Source organism: Sinocyclocheilus anshuiensis, unplaced genomic scaffold (assembly GCF_001515605.1).
Source record: "Sinocyclocheilus anshuiensis isolate Anshui unplaced genomic scaffold, SAMN03320099.WGS_v1.1 scaffold487, whole genome shotgun sequence".
In the NCBI taxonomy this organism is placed as follows: Eukaryota; Metazoa; Chordata; class Actinopteri; order Cypriniformes; family Cyprinidae; genus Sinocyclocheilus; species Sinocyclocheilus anshuiensis.
In genome coordinates, this window is record NW_015548240.1 from 2,393,873 (window position 1) to 2,411,802 (window position 17,930).

The following is a 17,930-nucleotide window of genomic DNA, read 5'->3' on the forward strand; positions in this document are numbered from 1 at the left end:
TTGGATAATTTCTATTTTGCGGGAGTCCCGCAAATCATTTTATTCTCCCGCATCCCGCACACACATGAGTCTCTTCCCGCCCGCACCCGCACTCGCCCATCAAGAGTGTGGAATCATGGGAGTTGTGGTCTTCATCCCCACAGCCCCAATCCGACGGGACTCGGGCAGAAATCATGTTCATGGATGAGCTAATGATGCTTCCGCTCCTTCCGGTCGTGCGTATGTGGGGAAAAAAAGGCTGTTTTATCATACTAGATACATTTGAAAGTTCTGTTATAATGCTACTCTGTGCGGTTGTCACCCGTCTAATAAAACGCACAACATTTTTGGATATTTTAATAAAAAAATCTTACATTTTGTGTCTTTAAGAAACACATGAAAAGTTTTTGAAAATCACATGATTTTATTTTTCAAGTACACAGTTGCATTAGGTAGCACAGTCCAATTGTAATTTCCAACACAGGATTTTTGCTGTCATTATACTCTATTTGATGGTTTGTTACTAAAAAGTGTTGGTATTTGTTTAATAATGATCATTAATTGTAAATGGATAAATACGAGTTGTTCTCACTTGGTCAAATGACAAATACTGGTTCCAATGAAATACTAAGTTTAATAGCATACCTAAAAAAAAATCATTTTCATTTTGACTAACAGACTGATAAGGGAGCTGCTGGGTCATTGGGCTGATTGGTCGACACGGATCCCCTCCAAAGACTTTACCATGACCCTTCCACCAAGTTTCTCCACAAGACATGATGCTTCTCTGTCTGCAGGTTCATTAATTTGCCACTCAAATTTCAAACCTATAGGGAAAAAGAACAGGTTATCTTCTTTAGTTTTCATTTTCTATAAAACTGCTTTGGAATAATGTGTACTGTAAGAAGTGCTTTAAAATATTAATTGTAACATTAAAAGGACCATAACCAACCTGGCATTTTGGCCTTAAGAGCAGCCTTTGAGCTTGCATAGACCATTCTGCTCTTTAAGGAGGCGTTTTCAGGGGCACTGTGGAATAAATAAACACGCAAGCAAGATGAAAATAAATCGTAATGGCTGCTTCTTACTGAATGCATTTTGTGTTCCATTGTGCTGCTTTTTAAATGTTTTTCTATGAAAACATGCACTAGATGGACGTCTTTGACCGTTGAATAAAAAAAAAAATTGTACATTGGCTCACTTTTTTTCATTATGAGCCAATCTTACATATCCATGTTTGTTTCTGCTGGATGCTCAAGTTCCCACCAAAAATCAACTTCAAATGTCACCAATAAGCATGTATTGCCAAAGGAAGCATAGATTAGGTTTCAGTGGGATTTTTTCAGCCCATTCTTAGGAGACATTTTTGACAAAGCCTAAATATGTCCTCTTATTCTAAAAGGAGCTCATTGAAAATGGCATGATTTACACTTGAGATATTCTTAGTACAACCAAACAGTCACATGGAACACAAGCCATCACATGACTGCAAAAGTAGATTGATCAGTGAGATGCAAAGGCCTCATACGATAAGATGAAGACTAGGTCCTCCTTCACACTCTCCATGCTCGCATAGGAGCAGTCGTACAGGGCGTAGCGGCACTCATTGGTAGGAAGCTTACTGAGGATCTTCTTTAAGACATCCGAGTTCCCCACATCTTTGACTTTCAGGCAGTTTTCAACGTCCACTACGATGCTCTTTTGGTCTTTGCTCAAACACATGACCACAAGTTTAAACCTTTGCCCCACCTCAGTTCCTGTTTGGCGCACCCGGATTGCGTTATAGTGATCCACCACCTCATCACTGATGGCTACACCTGAGGCCTGGGTGACATGGGAAAGAATAATGACAAAACATGCAGAAGTGATAACTATACAATTGGACTGTTAAGATGGCATCTTCTTCCATCCAGATGACTTTGAGGAAAACATAAAGCAGATAATTGTATGAACCTCAAAAAATTATCTTTATTAGATTAGGCAGACATTTGACCACTAAACAATTTTTATTCTTTTTTAATCTACATTCCATAGATATTTCCCATCTTTATAAATGCTTTAGTTTTATATATGAGGTGAAAATCTGAACCAGTTTGCGACCTTCACATTCCATTCCTTTACAAACAAGTCGAAACAAGAAGTTGAGTTACACCTCAAAACACTCTGGTGTGAGGAAACTCAGGAATGTCTCTGAATAACTTTTTGGTAACACTTCTCATAACAGTGTAGTTGTTTTAAATTTTACATGCTACAATAGTATTATTTTCCAACTTAATAGATCTAGTCAGACTTTCAGCTCACCCAGGAACCCCTATTACTACATTATTTAATGCTGAAAAGATTATAAGTTAGAAAGTCAAGAAATAAGGTCTATATACTATATGTGACCCTGGACCACAAAACCAGTCTTAAGTCGCTGGGGTATATTTGTAGCAATAGCCAAAAAAACATTGTATGGGTCAAAATTATAGATTTTTCTTTTATGCCAAAAATCATTAGGATATTAAGTAAAGATCATGTTCCATGAAGATATTTTGTAAATTTCCTACTGTAAATATATCAAAACTTAGTTTTTGATTAGTAATATGCTTTGCTAAGAACTTAATTTCGACAATTTTAAAGGCAATTTTTTCAATATTTTTTTTTTTTTGCACCCACAGATTCCAGATTTTCCATACAAACCATACATCAATGGAAAGCTTATTTAGTCGGCTTTCAGAGGATGTATAAATCTCAATTTTGAAAAATTGACCCTTATGACTGGTTTTGTAGTCCAAGGTCACATATCTTCTCATGGGCCCCCTGGAGTAGCTTCATGGACCCCCTGTTGAAAACACTGGTAATAGCAGTGGCGTGCACAGACCTCCGGAGGGGCAGGGGCTAAGTGGCGGGCCTTTTTCCTTTCCATTCAGATTAGTTCATGATTAGTTCGCTTTTTTAAATAAATAAATATTACATGTAGTTTCTTATTCAGTAAGAGGCCATAAAAATCACAGGAATTAGCATAATGCTGAAATGCTCAAATAGATCAAATTTACCATGACACACTGTAGCACATGTACATAACACAACTGCACTGAATGAACACGAGCCAGTTTTTACGAAATGCTTGAACAGCATGCAAAATGTACACTGAAAATAAAACTGCCCAAGTCTGAGGACTTACCATGGCTGATGCTTGTTCTGAGACGGAGGAGAAACGTACGTTGTTGCCCTGCACAGTAAAGAAGCGTCTCAGCAGCAGGGGATCTGAACACACCCTCTTTAGAACAGATCAGTCCTGAATGACCTGACTTTCTACCTGCTGTGCGCAACTGCAAACACTTCTAATTACAGGATGATTGTGTTAAATATCCTGTTGTCGCCCAAATCAGATTATTTATATTTTGTGCTTATGATAAGGAAGTCATAAAAGTGATGGTTTATGGCACATGTAAACACTCAGGTGAGTCAGATGCAGTTTGCAGTTGGAGACGGAACAAAACAGCCTTATAAGGAAGACAGAATCTGACAAAAACCCTTATTTGGTGAGAGGGGCACAAATATTACGTTAGCACGAATGGAAGGATCCAGGTGTAAAAATGATCGACACATGACGTATAATCATGATGATTACTATAGACCAGCGAATTAATGTAGCCTATGATGTTAGTAATGTTTCATGTTAATGATCAGAGTGTCTTCAACTGCTCAGTTACTCATAACGCGATCCTTCAGGCCCATTTCAGAATTGCGGGTACAAATATAGCCTATATGTAGGCTATTAAATATGATGTTAAATGTTTGTCTGATCATATGTGTTACTAAATCATGTGTTTTTACTTGAAACTGAAACTTATTTCAAAAAGTGAAACTTTCATATAGGGGGAGAGTGGGGACGGTTGCAGCGAGGGGCAGTTGCAACATGGCTTATTTCTTCAATCAGGGAGGAGCTACAGTGATGATATTCATACTGCTCATGTTCAATCAGCCCCTCATCCTTCCTGGATGAAATCAGGCACATGTGACCATTCCTTCTACAAAAAATAATTTTCATGGTAAAAAAGTAGATTTATCATCAGATTTTTTGTCATACTAAGTTGTTTGCGTGAAGCATTGTAAAAACATATGATTTATATCTGTGTTTTATTAGCTTCTAATAGGCATAGTTAGCATGTGTCAAAGATATTGTGTCAAGCTAATATACCAAGTTTTATCACGGCTGTCAGTGTAGGGACAGTTGCAACACGTTGTTGCAACCGTCCCAACATGCTGTCCCTTACCATTCCATTGTTGTGAAAGCTTGCCTTAACATTACATAATTGTAATTTGGATTAATAAAGACCCCCTTTCAATAGTTAGTATTTCTCCTTTTTATATAAGTAAAAGTGGACTAATTTCCTTCACTCTCACCCTCTCTTTGTCTTACACACATACATGCATCACACACATTTCTGGTAGTCCATCGTATCCGATGATGACCTTCCTCCTCATTTGCGGTGTATCCTTTGATGACTATAGAGCCCTATCCTTGATCCACAAATTTTATTACAGGATTGGCAAATAGAGTCAGAATTTGTAGGGGCAGGCATGGCTGTGTGTCTCCTTAGTCTTTTTTGTTGTTTCCTGTTATTTCTCTCTGATTCCAGCTGCACTATTCCTGTGTGACTGAGCTGCCTCCAGGTGGTACGATTTGCTGCTAATTCTTCCAGGCATGAGGGATTAATTTGGCACTTCCTTAATGATATTTTAAGTTGGTCTTTATATCGCTTTTTCGGACCCCCTGAGGAACGGTGGCCCTGATGGAGCTGACCATAAAGGATTAGACGTGGCAAACGATCTTGAGGTAGCCTAATAACGTGCCCAAGCCAGCGTAATTGATGCTCAGTGATTGTGGCTTCCATGCTCTTAGTTTGTCCTGGCAAGCACTTCAAAATGGGATACGCGGTCATAGCATGTAATCCCCAAAATTCGCTGCAAACACCCTATATGGAAACGCTCCAGTAACCTTAGGTGCCGGCTATATATAACCCAGTGTAGTGAATTTTGCTTTCGCCAACCTAGGGAGGCGAAATAGTGTAGTGATGGATACTTGCGTCACCAATGACATTATGATATTTTTAAAGATAAACTGTTGCTACTCTGAAAGAAACGAGGTGAAGAACCTTATTATGCATCAAACAAATACGGGAAAGATTATTTGTTATCAACTGCAATCAGCTATATAATATCTAATGTAAATTAGAAAATCATATACTGATAATATACAACAATGCCAAGGTCTCTGGAAGAGGTTTGGATAAGTGATAGTTAAGTTCTCTGTGGTCGAGTGAGCAGTCCGATGGCGGTGAATTCATCCACTGGTTGTGCTGGTAACAATGCAGTGGGGAAAGGAGTTAATAATTCTTGAACACGAAGCGCTGGAGGATGCTGATCTCCTGGAGCACCAAAGGGTCCTAGACTCTGGAACGCTAGAGACTCAAAACTTGGTCGATCCGCTTTGTCTCTCTAGGATGGAGACTCAGGACGTGCTGCATTTGTTGTTGTCTCGCGGGACGAAGACTCTGAATCAAGTCTGAACGAAGATTATCTCTTTCCTCGCAGGCTGGAGGCTCAGAAAGTGGTTGTGTCTGTTGCTGCCTCGAAGCTGGAGACTCAGGACTTGGTGTCTGTTATTGCCTCTTCCTCACGGGCCAGAGGTTCAGAACGTTGGTGATCTGTTGCAGTCATTTCCTTGACAGGACTCAGACTCAGAACATAGGTTGATCTGCTATTGTCTCACCCTTGCAGGCAGGAGACTCAGAAAGGGCTGTTTCTGTTGCTGTCTTTCTGGTAACAGGACTCAGACTCAGAAAAGTGTATCTGTTAAAGTTTTTTCCATTGCAGTACTCAGACTCAGAACTTGCTCTGTCAGTGTCTTTTCCCTGACAGGACTCAGACTCAGAACAGTGAATCTGTTAACGTCTTTTCCATTGCAGTACTCAGACTCAGAACGAGTGTATCTGTTACAGTCCCTTTCCTGACAGGACTGAGACTCAGAACAAGGAGTGTCTTTTGGGAAGGTACCTTTATCTCTTTCCGATGAGGAGGAGATTGCAATCTGGCGCTTCTCCATTTCCAGGCTGCCTAAGGAATTTTTATGGCGGTCACAGGCCAAAACCTGAGGAATCACCTGAGGAGTCTGTTGGTGGGTGAAGGGCAGAAACTGCATTTTGACCAATAGGAAGTCCTGTCCTTCCTGGGCTTTGTACCTGTACCTGGCTGTTGTCCTGGCATCTTTATCTGATGGCGTTGGACAGTTTGCTTATGTTAGTCCACCAAGATCCAATCAAAATGTAGCAAACCATTGTCCACTATAGTGGTCAGAGAGGGGCCCCTCCATAAACTGGGCCCTGGAATGCGCTGTCCACTACACCAGGCTTCACAGCTGTAAAAAGAGTGGTAATGCAAACAGCTTTATATTGTAACTTTAGTAAGCAATTGAAGGTGCTTATTTTGAAAGACCTTATGTCGAAGTCTGCCAAAGGCTACAGAGGCTTGCTTTATCCGATTTTCAATTTCGTCATCGAGACTGCAGTCCTCTGATACAATGCTGCCCAGATACTTAAAGGATGGTACTATTGTAAGTGGCTGTTTTTCTATTGTAAAAACAGGCATAGTGGGTGGAGGGCTGAGCTTCCATTGACATATCACTTCAGTTTTAGCAGTATTGACTGACAAACCTAATCTGCTGAATGTCTTCACAACAGCAACAAGAATAGTTTGCAGGTCTTCTGTTGTATGTGCCAAAAGCACGCAGTCATCGGCATACTGCAACTCAACCTGCATTGCTGAGACCTTGGTAGAGGCCTGGAACCTTCGGATATTAAATAGGTTTCCATCCAGCCTGAAGTCAACGGTGATCCCACTGCTGCCTTCAAGTTTATCATGCAGGAGCTTTGTGACACATAGGAGGTAGATGTTAAAGGGGTCATATGATGCTGCTAAAAAGAACATTATTTTGTGTATTTGGTGTAATGAAATGTGTTTATGCGGTTTAAAGTAAAAAAAACCCATTATTTTCCACATACTGTACATTATTGTTTCTCCTCTATGCCCTGCCTTTTTGAAACGCGTCGATTTTTACAAAAATACCTCAAAAAATTTAAATCGCATCATATGACCCCTTTAAAAAGTACAGGTGCCAACACACATCCTTGCCTTACTCCAGTGCGTACACTAAAAGGTTCTGACTCCTGACCACCTATGGTCACATGAGCTACCATTCCTTCATGGAACTGTGACAAAATGTTACAGAATTTTGTTGGACAAGCAAATTTTGTTAGAATGTCCCAGAGCAGCTCTTGGTTCACTGTATCAAAAGCTTTGGAGAGATCAACAAAAGCCATGAAAAGGTCCTGATGCTGTTCACGACATTTTTCTTGAAGCTGTCTAACTGTGAAAATCATGTCCACAGTACTCCGATTCTTCCTGAAGCCACACTGTGACTCTGGTAACAGATGTTCGGTTAGGTTCTCCATCAGCAGATATAACATGATTTTTGCCAGGACCTTCGCTGCTACTGCCAGTAGTGATATACCTCGACTGTTGCTGCAGATAGACTTTTCACCCTTGTCTTTGTATAGAGTGACAATATTGGCATCTCTCCATTGTTGAGGGACACACTCCAGTTCCCAGACCTGTAGAATGTATTGATGGATCATCCTGGTACACAGGTAGCCACCTTGTTTAAGGAGCTCAGCAGGGATGCCATCATTGCCAGGGGACTTATTATTTTTGAGAGCGTTAATAGCTGCCAACACCTCTAGGAATGTTGGATGGCGATCAAGGTCTTGAATAGTTTGCAGATTTGGTAGCTCCTCCAAGAACCATATTTAAAATGTAATAAACAATTTAATCTAGCTTGCGCTCACTGTTGCAAACGGAAGCAGTTCCGGACGGATGACGTATGAGGTCGGCGTTCAAAATCGCAGGCGATTCATTGCCGATTATGAACGCGATTTTGCTTAGGTTGTCAGTGATCTGGCTCTGTGTAGTAAATGCCGCTCCATCTGAAAGCACGTGCTGGAGATTTACTGCTAATCACAGAACCGGCTTTACTGATGAGATGAGCAGGAAAATCGCATTCGATGTTTTTGCACAGCCCTACTAATTAGCACATTATTAGGAAAGGCGATTTGCAAAAATTAATTAAAATTCATTCATCACATAGACAGGCATCTGAGATCGGCTCGATTTGAGAAAGGGGTAAACATTTTAGTAGATTAAAAAAAACACTGGGTGGATTTTTTTCTTTATAGGGTGATTGTGTACACACACTGCCAACACACATTTCAGTTCAAACAACTTGTAAAAGTGTATGTAGCATCCGATGACCCCTTTAAACAAGAGATGACATTGGTAAAAAATTAGGAATAAGTGATTAAGTACAGAATAAAAAAATAGGCTGTTCTTTAAAACTACAATGATGCTTTTTTTCTTTCTTTTTTTAAGCATTTTATTTTGAAAGCATTTTTTCTACAGTTTTCTACATTTTTATTTTATTTTATTATTTTGTTTTGTTTTTTCATAAATGTGTTCTATTTTATACATTTCATTGTATTGTCTCAAGTAGATTCCACATGAAAACTACCACTGAAAGAATAACAAGAGAATGAAACACCATCAAACAGATTTACATTTCAGATTTAAAATAAATTACATGTAGCAAAGTACCAAACTAAAGGAAAATCAAAACTGAGTCTGCATTAAAAAAATAAAATAAATAAAAAGTATAAAACTTGCAAAGATCAGTGTATAATTGTACTCTACACCAGTGGTGTTCAACTCCAGTCCTGGAGACCATGGGAGACACTGGGAGCAGTGGGTCCCCAGACATTGCTCTACTACACAAGAGAAAAGGAAAATGATCACAAATAGTCAGAAGAGGGCAGTGTAGCCCACCCAATAATCCTTAAATTTCAGTGCATTTATTTATATAAAGTCCCAATGAAATCAAAATGGATTTTTTTGGGTCGTTACAGTAAAGTTATCTATAAGCTAGTGCACTCCAAAAGACAACATTACAAAATTTGCATTTAAATGATATACAGGTGCATCTCAATAAATTAGAATGTCGTGGAAAAGTTCATGTATTTCAGTAATGTGCTCCGGTTTCCCCCCACAATCCAAAAGACATGCAATATAGGTAAATTGGATAAAATAAATTGGCTGTAGTGGGTGAGTGTGTGTGTGTGAATGGGTAAGTGAGTGTGTCCCAGCACTGGGGTTGCACAAGTTAGTGTACTCTCAGTGCTGGGTTGCGGCAGGAAGGGCATCCAGCATAAAACGTGCCAAATCAGTTGTGCGGATCACTCCGCTGTGGCGACCCCTGATTAAGGGAATAAGCCAAAAGAGAGAGAGAGAGAGAGAGAGAGAGAGAGGGAGTGAGAGAGAGAGAGAGAGAGAGAGGTGTTATTCTCCACCACCAATACAGATCAACAAATTTGATGACTTCATTCTGCATTCTGAAAGAACCTGCAGCTGAAATTGGTCACTTGTTCACCCATTTAATATATGATGAATTAATGGAGGAGATCAAACATCACAAATGGTTAGAAAGCCCCAGTATTATAACCAGCACTGACGAGTAGAAGTGACAACACCGCTGCCATGTGCCAACATAAAAACTTTTCTAACAAAACATTATCACCTTTACTAAAAATGATAACCGCTTTGCTGTAGTAATCTAAAGGGGAATCTGTTAGACTTGATTTTTAATATTATTTAATATCAACACATCGAATAATGCTGTCATATTATGGCACTTCAGTGGGATTGAATTACTGACCTAAAATCAGATTTCATAAAGGAATTTTCTTGAGGTTACCCAAGAGACCAATAATACTAGTATTAGGTCAGCCAGACTGAAGGAAAAGATAAATGCAAAATAAGAGGTGGAGAGAAGAAGTGTGATAAATCATAACAGTGCTAGTTGGGCATCAGTGTTGCACAGAGGAATTCCATTTCACTCTGAACACACTTTCAAAACACACACATGCTGTTACATAAGCAAGTTATAAACTCTCACTCATCTCTCACAGATCATTTCAGAGGTGACTTCCCTGCAGCAGTAGCATCTATTATCTGACATCTATTATCTGTTCATGTATGAGCAATTCTGTGTCATATGCTGTACAGGCAGTTGTGAAAACTCAAGCTATTAACGAAACTCATTTTTGGAGCAAAGGGGAGGGCAGTTTTTCTCCAAACATTAGAAGAAATTAAAAAAGCAAGATGGGTGTATGCACCTCATACCCTGTCTTTCATTTTTGTGTCGAAGACAGAAATGAGTTGATGTGCAAAATTACAAAAAAATTAAAGTGATAGTTCACTCAAAATTGTGTCATCCTTTACCTACCCCCAAGTTGTTCCAAACCTGTATTAGTTTCTTTCTTCTGTTGAGCACAAAAGAAGATATTTTGAAGAATCTGAGTAACCAAACAGTTGCCGGTAGCCATTGACTTCTATAATATGGGGAAAAAAATACTATGGAAGTCAACCGTCAACTGTTTGGTTACTCGCATCACTTGTGCTTCTGCAACAAAATAGAAAGACAAGAACATGCATGTCTGTTTCTGTGAATTTCTGTGAGCATGTAAATGTGTTTTCATGATAGAGACTTAATAAGAATATGGACCTTAATCAGAAAATTATATGCAAGCATGGTCAGAGAAATTGTTTTCAGAGAAACCTGTAGTAAAACGTTCTAGCGTTTACCCTCGTGCAATACTTCTTTGCTGCGCATCAAGCCAAAGTTTCAGCACTGCAATTGCTCTCTAGTCATGCACTTGTGCAAGTGTGTGGTTATGCAGTTTTGCAATGCTAATTTAAAATGTCTTTATGTTACGGAACCGTTGCTCTGTAGGTCTGTGCCGCAGCGACTGTTAAAATGGAATTACACACAGCGTGCAGATGAAGCAAGTGTGGTGATTGCTCAAAAGACTCAGGGTAGAAGCGATTGGTTTGTTGGTACAAAAGCGATAGTCGAAGTCCGATTGGCTGCTGAGAAGGAGGCAGTTACCCATCTGGTGCAGAAAGAGATGATCTCTTTGAACCCTGTTAGTTCAGGGGTCTCCAGGGCTGCTGTGAACTTACACAATAGGCTTGATGTCCACTGGGTCCTACTGGACATGGCCAAAACATTTTCCCAATCAAGAGGATCCTGTGTGTACTAGTTTGTGCGTGTGTGAGTAAATCTGCAGCAAAATCAACCTCAGCACTTTGAATTCATGTGTGTGTGTGTTTTGGGCAGATCTGCTATTATGAACTCCACAACCCGAGCTAATGCAAGGGAGACGAGGTCAAAGGTTATTTCAACACAACTGTTTTCATCCCTCCAAGCTTAGTTCCAACATATACAACAATTAAAGATGATGACAAATATTCAGGCCCATGTGAGAACATTTCTGGCTTCTGATGGCTTTGGAAACATCTCCCCTCCCCAGTGTTACACTCTGTAACTATATTATGTTATGGTATTATTCTGAAAATGGCAGTGCATAGACATTCTTTGGGGGTTGTGGTTATATGAAGTCAGTCTTGTGGTTGAAAAACCCTAAATGAAATGGCTGTGTTGTTTGACAATGTCAGTTTTGAAGATGAAGATTACACTGAATGTGTGTATGTGAGTGACTTTCAGTGACTAAAACCAAACATATAATATTAATGCTGCATGCATTTGATTTTAGGTTGTAAAAAGGAAAAACAGCCTCACTTTTAAAGCTGTGAATCTCAAGTTACCATGAAGAATAAACACACACACACACACACACACACACAGTGTGTTTAAGTTGCAGTTTATTGACCAGCTGCTATGGTTACAAAGCAGAGAGGCGGTAAAATTATTTCACTGCAGTCAGATAATGATTTATGACTTCATAAAAGGAGAGCAGAGAGCTGATTAAAAGAGTGTCATGGAAAACAACATGAAGGGGCGCTGGTGGCACCAGTGAACCCCAAGTAATTCCACTTCTCTCTTGTTCTTTTCTTCTTACTCATGTAGTTACTTTCTTGTGGATGCTCTGGAAAAGCAGCTTTTGAGACAGTCAAAGAAACCATGTGAGAATAAAATCAGTGATCCTTTTAAAAGTTGTTATTAGGGGTCTGTAATAAGGTTGGAGTTCACCCTTCAGCTCTTTTAATCTGAGAGTTCAGGCCATTTAAGAAACTGTTTAAAACGTCCTAGTTGCCAATGAAGGCAGTTCACAAAGGTTTGTAAGGGGAATTAAAAGAAGCACCACAAAGTACAGATTTTAATTCATTCCACAATGGAACCTTTTTTTTGGATTAGATTTTATTTAAACTCCAATATCTTAGCCCATTCAGAGATCAACAATAAATCAATCAATAAATAAATAAATACATTTGCAGTTAAAATGTTAAAAATAAATAAATACATCTTTGTCATTTGTATTTCTAGCATTTGCTCAAATTATGATACAAATGACATAAAAATGTATACAAAAGTCTTGAGATGAACAACAGTTTTCATTCCTAAATAAATCAATGTGAATGAATGAATCAGTTGAGAGACTGATTCAATGATTCACCATGACAGATTTGATTAGTTCCAGAATTTAATAGTGGCTGAGGTCGAAATCCCATATTCTCTGAGTAGGCCATTCTTTTGAAGAAGTAAATACTCCATGACCGTTAAAAAGTATGTTCTGTGTAGCATGAATGTTACTATGAAATTAATCCAGACATACTACATTCACCATGTTGTCATTGTCATGTGAGCTTCTCCTGTGGCCTCATTGATTTGCACTTCAGAATCTCACCGGAAGCAGTAAATCATCCAGTAACTTTTTACCTGAATGCTGTGAATTCTGGCATATTTCACTATATAGTGTTTTTAAACAAAGTGGTTAAATGAACTTGACTCAGTCATTAGGACAGTCTCCAGCTACTGGTCTAACTATGTAACCCGCCGAAAGAGTCACAGGCAAGAGCCAAATTCAAGGACTGGAAAATTCCAATTGAAATTGTCCCTGAATATTTCCAAAGGACAGTTACGTCAGATTTACCTTACAAAATTGTCTCCCGACTGCTGAGAAAGCCCACACATTCACTTTAAGTTCACGCAAATGTGCACCCACACTCTCCTACACAAAACAGCAACTGATAAGGAACTGTTGAGAGCAGTTGAGGGGACAGTAATATCAGTTTACATCCCACCTGTCTGACTTCACATTCAAACCTCATCTGTCTTGCACAAGTAGAGTATTGAACGAGTAGAATAATGAAACACATTGAGAATAATAATGGACAGTGCTCACTTTAGCTAAAGGGAGCACAATCCTGCTGGTCAAAGATGAGTGATAAAGGACTATAAGGCAAGACATGATGCTTTGAGAAATAAAGAGATACAAAAGGAAAAGATGGAAAGAGAGAGAGAAAGAGGAAGAGAGAAAAAGTGTGTATGAGGTTTTTCTCACCACACCTGTCCATGTGGAGGATATCCGCTCTGGGTCCATTGTTCCTGAACCTTGATGTGGTAACAAGCCCCCAGGATATAAACACACACATATATACACACAGAAAGGATGAGGGCAAAGCATGGGGATCTTTACGTGCATCCTGTACGGCTTCAGAGATCTGAGTGCTGTTCTGTGTGTTATAGAGCTTCATTAAATAACCTGACACTTTTTATGACCATATTTCTTTCACATCTGTTTGCTTTTGTTTCGATTTTCCATTCGATTTTCCAGCCTAATTTGACTTCCTGCATCTGATGCTCTTTTACAGTGTCTACACCAAGGTATTAATATCTTATGCAGATATGCCAGAAACATAGCATAGTTTGATTTTGAGGGCTATGTAAAGTTTAAAATTGGATTTAATTAAAATTATTTAAATCATACCATATAATAAAGAAACCTGCAATGCAATAATAAATAAATAAATAAATAAATACATAAATAAATAAAAGAAAAAGAAAATCAAAAATTGATTTAAAATTTGTTCCAGAAACCCATGGATCCTTTTGAAAAATACTGTAACCCCTATCAAACCCCATCACTCACTGGCAGTGCAAGCAAAACACCTGAATGGTGCATGTTAAAACGATACTCTTATCTTGATAGCAGGTGATCGTTTCAGACTGTGGCTGACTGATGCATTGTGGGGTGAATTGTGATTCTTGTAAGCGACACAGTTCCACCTCTGAGGTTTTGTTCTTCTGGTATGCTGGGCTGAATTTTGCATCCCCACCCTGTTACTTTGGGACAGACGGAGTTCTGTTTTCTACTGTCTCTTATGGTTTTGCTATATAGGCCACACCAAACCATTCAGCTTTTATTGAAGACAAAAGATTCCTTGTGAGCTCTGAGTGAACAATGATGTTAGGGAACTCGAAACCGTCAGAAGAGTAGTTTAACACCAAACAAAACCCCTCCACCATGATATAAAGGTGTCTAAATATCTTATCACTGGAGATTTGTTCATAAAGTCATCTTAAATTTTTATTTCAGGATTTTTAAAAATAATTAAAAGAATGACACTTTAACACTAAACAGACCATTAATGTTATAAACATCCTAAAGAATCATTGTTCAGTAAATTCACTCAAGAACTGAATTTACTGGACAGCAGCAAATGCAACAGTGACAAAATAAACAGGCAGTACTGTGATGTTCATCAGCAGTGGAAGCTGATAATAAATTCTTGAGATTTTAAAAAGGTCTTTAGACAGCTGTGTGGCACTGAATTCAATTACAAACAGAGAGCACGGCTGTTTGGCCAAATGCACACGTGTGCGACACGCATTCTTCTTGCCAGGAGGAAAATCAATAAACTAAGCCAACTTCTGGACCGCACAACAGGTGTGTAAGATTTATGTGTCTTTTTAAGTGCCAAACCTGGGGTCTGATGGGAAAAAAAAAAAGAGTATATCAATAGCTGTTCAGACCCCTCCTGTCCAGCAGGAGGCAGTGTTGCCAGAGAAATGGTGCAGGTGCAGACGCAGGGAATAACAAGAAGATGCCACACTGGAATTAAAGTCAAAGACAAAAAGGCATAGCCTGAAGGCACCCAAAGTCAGAGTTTATGGCTGGGCGTGACACACACAAACACTCATGCACGTATATATTTGTACACACTGCCCATTCAATAAGTATAGCTTCTGGCTAAGTAATACATGTTTATGACAGAGTGTCTGAGACTCAGATTAATGGCCAAGCTTCCATTACACACAATACACCTTAACAGAGTGCAGACAGGTACGAACACACACAGACTGAAGAGCTCCCACAGAGAGATGCATGGATTCACACCTTGACACAGTGATTCTAATCACTTTTCCCCATGCAGGGATGTTTTATATTCATATAAATTGTACGGAATGAGCCGATATCGACTCTGATTGGTCACCTGCAGGGTTTGTTTGCAGGAAACAGGCAAATGACACAGGTACTCCATTTTATGGGTGCTTTTAGTGTAAATGCATTCATGTGTGTGTGCTTGTGTGATCTGAAAAGAAGGGCATGTCCTGGCTTGCTGGTTGACCCAGGTCAGAAATCTCAAGGAATGCGTGTAACACGAAGCAGATATGTCTCTTTGATTCATTGGAAAGTTGCCTCAACCTAGCAGCCTTATTAAAGCAGAAACGTTATTCAAGAGAGCATTTAAGACAAATGGAGTGATATTGCAGAGATCCCCCCCCACCCCATTTACTATCTGCACTCTGCTTTTTGTTCCAATGTCATTAAAACATAATTAAATAGTAATAATGTAATAAATTAAAATATGATTCGAAATACCCATAAAATACAGAATCAGTTACAGGATTGTTAGTAACATATTGGAAATGGCTCATTTGAACCATATAGCTCTAAAACATTCGGTGCTGAGTGGGTCATTTGCATCAGTATTAAGTGAAAAAAAGCCACACTGAAAAAGTCACTCACTGAAAAAAATTTGAAAGAAAACAAATGCATTCTAAAATTGTAATTACTTTAAATTATTTACTTAATAATTAAAATTACTTTAAATTATTAAGTATTAAGTAAATACTTACTGGATTAAGTATTTACTTAATAATTAAGTAAATTATTCTATATTAAAGTCAAAAATATTAAAATCACTGAATCAACCTAAATACATAATTTAAATCAACAAAAGTAATTTTTATGGGTTAAATCAGGTAGAAATAGGAAGGTTTTCATGACTGTGGAACAAGAAATACATAGGAACATGACTGTGATGACATGTATTCTCAAATTTGATTAATCGATCATTTAAAACCTGCGGTGCAGCATAAACTGGAGTGTTGTGAGTCTTTAGGTTGTAACATGTTTTGTCAGATAACTTTTGTACAGAGGAATTGCTAAACAGACATACAGCTTATATATGCTGTTCAAGTGTTTTTACAGTGATTTGAAGTGACTGGATGTGTCATTTTCATGGTCACGGTCCCGACAGAAAATCACTATGAAAAAACAGAGACAAAGTGACAAGCAACTGCTGAAAACAGCTGTTGAAACACACACACACACACTGAGGGATAAACAGGCAAACAGCAGTGTCAAAGAGAGGATGTGTGTGTGTGTGTGTGTGTACACATGAGCCAATTAGAGACAAAGAAATAAATAGCGGGGGTTGTGTAGGCCTCTTTTTATGGTCAACTTTGACCCCTTCTCAGACAAGCAGCAGAACCCTAAAATAATAGACAGCAGAGACAGACATAGATAATTACACCTTTACTGATTACTACTGTACCGATTCAGTGGATACTGAAAGCTCCACAGTGTGTGTGTGTGTATGTGTGTGTGTGTTCAACATGTTCTAGTTACACTGCAGTTTTAAATGGATCCAACAGTGTAGGACATTAAAAACAACAAAAAATTCTTTAGTTCTACATCACTAAGACTTTTCACTGTTTCTGACTCTACCCGTGTTATTTTACTATTATTCGTATACTATTTTAGTATTATTGAAGTTTTGAGATTAGTCTTTTCTTTTCTATTATCAGCTTTCATTTTCATTTTAGTTACATTTTTAGTATTTTTATGCTTTTGTGATTTTTATTTGTTATTTGTAATGGTTTTAGTTTTTATTAATAATAACAACACTCTTGTCTGTGTTTATGTGCTACAGGACAGACTCTCCAGACTGTCCATTTATTAGTGGTGGGGATTTTTCAATGACTCTTTCTATAGGTTATATAGTCATGTCTGTATACGGCTACAAGTGTCTGTTTTTGTAAGTGAGTCATTGAATCTTTACTCAACTGATTTGTTCAACAACACCTGATTCATTTATGATTGAAACAACGAACTATGAGTGCTTCTCAAATGAAATGATGCATCCTTGCTGTATATTAAGGCTTCCGCGTCATGAGGCAGTCTTCGCTTTGGCCTGTTTTGCAGGATGCATCAGGAGTATCCTTCGCTGCAAATTTTTCCCCATGTTATGCAAGACAAACAAATTATTTTTGAGGTGAAGGCATTGCTTTCTTTAATTTTGTTGTAAATGACATCACATGACCATAGAGACCACATATTGTTGTCATTATATGTACTACATTAATAGAAAGTCTGTTAATATATATTTTTTCAATACAAATTTTAATTTTTTTCATAATTTGTTAAAAATATAATTCTTTCTCAAATATTCTTCAAATTATAAATGTAATAGCATTTTTGTGCCCTGACCATGGGGGACGGAGACATTTATGATGTACTGTAGCCATGCGCACTTAATGCTGAGAAGAGGTGTGTTCCATTTAAAGCAGAGCTGCGCAGACCGATATGACATAGTAAAGTATGACGAGAGCGATTGGAGAGCAGATCACTGCTCAACTGATTTTTAATTTCTCTCACGGCACTTTGATGTCATATGCTGATCGGTCTGTGCAACACCGATCTCGAACAAGCCTAATGACTCTAGCCTTGAAGCCTCAGAAGGACTGGTCTAGGAAGGACATATCCTCA

The 17,930-nt window shown here is 38.5% G+C and overlaps 1 protein-coding gene across 1 annotated transcript; it reads right to left on the bottom strand.

The window, feature by feature from the left end:
* Positions 1–383: 383 nt before the first annotated feature.
* On the bottom strand, positions 384–3,296 carry cfl1l (cofilin 1 (non-muscle), like). The gene is made up of 4 exons (XM_016442382.1): positions 3,146–3,296; positions 1,508–1,803; positions 932–1,008; positions 384–806 (listed from the first exon to the last, which is right to left on the bottom strand). Exons 1-4 carry the CDS (start codon positions 3,146–3,148, stop codon positions 679–681), a joined length of 504 nt encoding a protein of 167 aa, XP_016297868.1. The 5' UTR covers positions 3,149–3,296; the 3' UTR covers positions 384–678.
* Positions 3,297–17,930: the final 14,634 nt, after the last annotated feature.